This window comes from Lagopus leucura, unplaced genomic scaffold (genome assembly GCF_019238085.1).
Source record: "Lagopus leucura isolate 7727_CA_CO unplaced genomic scaffold, USGS_WTPT01 133-12_obj-0_obj, whole genome shotgun sequence".
NCBI lineage: Eukaryota > Metazoa > Chordata > Aves > Galliformes > Phasianidae > Lagopus > Lagopus leucura.
This window is the reverse complement of record NW_024963578.1, coordinates 1,881-6,942: the sequence shown is the minus strand read 5'-3', so window position 1 is coordinate 6,942 and position 5,062 is coordinate 1,881. Positions and strand designations below refer to the sequence as shown.

The 5,062-nt window shown below is 55.5% G+C and overlaps 1 protein-coding gene across 1 annotated transcript in view; it reads right to left on the bottom strand.

Moving 5' to 3' along the window:
- Window positions 1-909, bottom strand: part of LHX5 (LIM homeobox 5) — a 5,269-nt gene extending 4,360 nt beyond the window's left edge. Inside the window, exon 1 of the mRNA XM_042891449.1 lies at window positions 737-909. Coding sequence (XP_042747383.1) covers window positions 737-909 — 173 coding nt within the window. The remainder of the gene's footprint in view (window positions 1-736) is intronic.
- Window positions 910-5,062: the final 4,153 nt, after the last annotated feature.

Genomic DNA, 5,062 nt, shown 5'->3' with positions numbered 1-5,062 from the left:
TTATTTTTTCCAGGGAAGGCGAAAATTCAGAAAACGAACTCCCCGAGGGGAAGACAAAAAAAAAAAAAAAAAAAAAAAAAAAAAGACAAAACCTTTCACAGCGGCTGCCAGGACCGGGGGGGCACCTAGGCTCTCCTTTTCCCTCTTGGCCGCGGCACAACTTCAGCCCCCCGCACTGCTGCCCGTGACGTTGATGTAGTGAAGGCATTATAAGTCGTAAGTCATTTTCCCCTACCCACGCTAGCCCCTAATTTCCTTCTCGGCACCTTATCGCAGTCATTAGGGGCGTTTAAGGTACGGCGCAGCGTGGAGGCCCCCGGCTGGAGTGCTGCACGAGGAGAGGCGTTTAGGTGGGGAAAGGCCGCTGTGACGGTCGAGAGGGGGAAAACGATCCCAGCCCTGAGGCCTCCGGGCCTGCTGAGAGGGGGGGGCGGCGGCAGAGCGGGTCACGGGCCCGGCTGCTTTCGGAGACAAGGTCACCCAGGGCGGGGGGGGCGAACAGCTTCGCTCGGGATGCGGCGCAGCCCCGGGGCGCCACGGGGCCGGGACCGCGCCGGAGAGACGCGGCGAAGACCCACGGAATAGATGGATGAAGATTGGAGGGGTGCCCCCAAGTGCCCCCCCTTCTTTCCCCTAAGATCCCAGAAGGAGCCCCAGAGTTCTGCTACCCCGCCGAGCTGGGAGCAGCGGTTCCGCAGCGCCTGGAAGGGCTTGTGATTGCTGGGGGCTCACTCACCTGAAAAAGTCATTCTTGCAGTAGAGTTTTCCTTCCCTGGAGAAGCATTTCTCGGTCAGGTTGCATTTGCACTCGCAGCACTGGACGCATTTGATGTGCCATGCCCTGTCCAAGACATTCAGCAGGAAGCGGTCCAAAATCGGCCTCTCGCAGCCCGCACAATGCACCATCATCACCGCGCCGGGATGGAAACGCGCAGACGAAAGGAATCAGCCCCGCGCCGGCACACGACGGGGTCTCAAAAATTCGGACGTCAGGAAGAAAAATGCTATTTAAAAAAAAAATAAAAAAAAATAAAAAAAATCCCCAAACCCACAACCAACCAACCAACCAACCAAAAAAAAAAAAAAAAAAAGGTAATAATAATTAAAAAAAAAAAGAAAGAATTATAAAAAAATGATAAGAATTTAAAAAAAAAAATCAGAAAAAAAATCAGGGAGGGGGAGCGGAATCGCTGTCAAGTTCTTCCCCCTCTTCTCTCCGGAGCCTCGGTAGGAAAAAAGCGGTGCCCCGAGCGAGAGAAGCCAGAGCCCCCCCGCGGAAGCCCCCCGAGTCCCTGCAGAGCGGGCGGGGAGCGGCGGGCGCGCTGCGTGCGGGTGCGGGAGGGGTGCATGAACGCCCCCGCAGCGGCCGGCGGCCCCGGTGCCTCGCTGTGCTCCGCCGCCGCGCCGCCACTCTCATGCTGTCCCCATCGCCAGCTTTGTCCCCCGCCTTAGTAATTCGCGCATCCTTATTCAGATTTGGTGACGTGGGGGCCCGCGTCGGGCGGGCGGCGGCCAATGGCAGCGCGGTGGCCATGGCAACCTCTTAATTTATAGCATATCTAAATTGGCTCCAGCCTTGTGCTTGGCACAGAGGGAAAAAAACAACGCGCCTCTATTGTTGACGGTGGCTTGTACCTGCGCCGCCAAGTGAGTACGCACCTGGCCTGGGGTGCCGGGGGGGCTCTGCTCAGCCTTTCTCTCTCTCTCTCTTTAATTCTCTCTTTGATGGGGATGTTCGTTCCGGGGGTCCCGAGCGGGGACGGGGCCTGTCACCTGTTCTGTCACTGTTCGCACCACTCCCGCAGCTGTTCCCCTCTCAGCCCGCTCTGTGCCCGGGGTGGGCGGTGAAAGCACGAAGGGGGTGAGGGTGGGGGGGAGAGGAGGAACCCGGGGGTGGGGACAGAGGAGAAGAAAAGTTACGCGGCTCCGCGCAGTGCCGTGCCCCCCCCCGCCGGCCTTTGTCGCGCAGCCGTGTCCCCTCCGGGCCGCTCCGTCGGGAGAGGGGCTGACACTGAGCGGGAGGGGGGGAGGGCGAGGAGAAGGAGGGGGATGCCGCAGCCGGGGGTCGCCGCACTTCTCCGCTGTTTGTCCACTTCAGTTTCAGGTGCGGCGGAGCTGCGAGAACCGGCGGCGGCGAGGGACGCCGGGACACCGCGCTTCGGCCCTGGGGTGGCCCTCGCGTTCCTCCCTTCCCCGCAGCCGCCCCTCTACATCCGTCCTCGCTCGTTCCCCGCACTGGGGAGGAAGGAGCAGAACGGCCGGGTTGAAAGAATCTCAGTAGCGGCCAAAAAAGAAACCCCAAAACCGCAGGATAAGGGCATCACCGGGCAGGGGAAGGAGGATCGGTGAGTTTGGGGAGAGAGAACAGAAGAGAAGAAATGCGGAGACCGCCAACAGAACAGATGAAAATAGAGGAGGAGAGAAAAGAAAAGAAAAGAAAAGAAAAGAAAAGAAAAGAAAAGAAAAGAAAAAGCAAAAGGGAAAATAAAACGAAAAATACAGAAGCAAACCAAACGAAAAACAGAACAACCGCAGAGGGAAACAGAAGAAAAAAAAAAAGAAGAAAAAAAGAAAAAAGAGAAGGAGAGAGAGAGGAGGAAATAAAAAGCAAACAAACGAGGGCTAACAAAAAAAGAAAAACGAAAATAAACGGAAAAGGAGGGGAAAATAAAGAAAAATGAAGATAAAAGAAAAAGAAAAATGAAGATGAAAAGAAAAGGAAGCAAAGGAAGATGGGGGAAAAGAACGAAAAAAAAAAGGAAAATAAAAATTATGAGAGAAGAACGGAATGGAGAAGCAAACAGGGAAAACAACAGAAGAATAGAAGAGAAAAGAGGAAGAAATTAAAAGAAAGGGATAAGAGAAAGAACGGAAAATAAGGAAAACGAAAAAGGGAAAGCCAGGAAAGAAGCGCCCGCGAAAGTGAGAGAGAAGAGGAAGGAAATGAAAGAAAACAAAGAGAGGAGGAAATTCAGAAAGCAACAACTGGAAAAGAAAGAAATAGGAAGGAAAAGGGAAACGGAGTGAAGAGCAGGAGCCGCTGGGGCCCCGGGCCGTCTGCCGCAGCGCCTCCGCCAAAGTTTGACCTCGGTCCGCTCCGCGGCGCTTCGTGCTGCGGGAAGCGGGGGTGCGGGGCCAAACCCCGGAGCCGGCGGCATCTCGGCGCAGCCCCGACCCCGCAACTCCCGGCGTCAGCGCGGCCGGGCCGGGACCCAACGAGCCGTTCGCCGTTTGCGTGCGTGCCTGCGGCCGTGTGCGCACACAGCCACGCACCCCGATGCGCGCACACCTCCGGGCGAGGGCAGCGTGCGGGCGGCGGAGCCGCTTTTCACGCTCGATTTTATTTCCACGGCGGCTCCCGGTGCGCCCCGTCGGCGCCGTGCGGGGCTCGGCTCTGCGGTACCGACCCCCGGGACCCCCCCGTCTCCGCCGTGCGGGCGGGGCCGCGGGTGCGAAGCGCTGCTCTCCCCGCCGCCGGGCTCGGCCCCCCGTTTCGTTGGAAAGCCAAAAAATAAATAAATGCAACGGGGAGGGGAGAACAAGAACGCAGCCCGGTGGCCCCCCAGCCCGCTCCCGCCAGAGCATTCCTTATGGTAACAGCTGGTGATTCAGGCGGCGGAATATCGCCTGTATGTAACTAATAAACCTATTGTGTTTTAACAGGGCAACGCGTGCAGGAGCGGCGTCGCTTATACAAGATGCTGATGGAATTTACTACATTAAAAAAATCTCCTTTCAAGAATAAAGTGTATCAACTTACAGCACAACAAGCGACAGAGGGATGAGTGAAACAGACAAAAGACAAACAAGATAATAATCTGTTTCCAATCAGTTAAGCCCTGTAGAATTTGTAATACGCGGTTTGCATATTCCCCCTGTGTTTTGTAATTAATTATCTATCTGTTAGGATGCTCCGCCGCCGACTTTGTTGATATTTCCAACTAGTTTTTTGTGGAGCCGCCGGGGAACGGCGGAGCAGCGCGGACGGCGGGGCGGGGAGCCGAACCCGATCCGCGGCCGTCCGCGGGGCTGTGCGGGGCTGTGCGGGGCTCCCACCGCTCGCCCCCTCTCCCCTCCCCACATCCCCACCCGGCAAAAGCGGGACAGTGCGATTTTAACATTAAACAAACCCAGCAAGCATCTCCTCGCCGGGCCACAGGCGTTTCTGAGTGACTGCGTTACAAATTGTAAATTTAAATAGCTCACAGGATTCATTACCTCCCGCGTCTGATTTCACCCAGCCGTGAAAAATTGTCCTGGTGTACCACTGAGAAAGGGTTTGCTGCAAAGAGCCCCGGTCTAATCACCAGCTTTCTCTCTCCAACAAAAGTGTAATTATTTTGTTTTGGGTGTAAATATAACCCACCGTACAAAAAAAAAAAAAAAAAAAAAAAAAAAAAAAAAAAAAAAAAAAAAAAGATAAACCTCCAGCAGCGTCTGAATGCATTACGGAGACGTTTAAAAAGATCCGTCCTAAATTAACACCAAGGTTAAAGGGGGGAAGGCAGCTGGGACGTGGAAATTTCCACGTGCTGCGGGTGGCGGAGGTGCGGGCGCGGAGGGCGCGGAGAGGGTGCGCTCCCACCGCCCGGCTCCGCGCACAAAGAGCCGCGCAACCCCGCTCAGCGGCGCAACATCCATCCCCACCTCTTTTCCCATCTCGGTCCTGGGAAGCGGGGCCCCCCGCCCGCCCCGGGGCTGTTTTTTTAAAAGGTGGAGAGGGGGTGGGGTAGGGACAGAAAACAAACAACCAAACAACCCCCCCTCCCCGCCCCCTCCCCCCAAACCGCGATCCAAACGACGGATCGGGGGATTTATTTATTTATTTGTTTTTTACCCCGCTTTTCTGTTTTTTAACGAATTGATTGTTTCCTTCCCTCCGAGCTCCAGCCAGGGCTGTCGGAGGAAGGGCAGGCAAAAACGAAATCCGGCGTCAAGGTGAGGCCCCGGAAAGGCGAAAGGCTCTGCGATTAGGTTCGCTCGGTGCCGTTTAAGGGGGCGGGGGGGGCAGGTGGGAAAGAAAGAAAGAAAGAAAGAAAGAAAGAAAGAAAGAAAGAAAGAA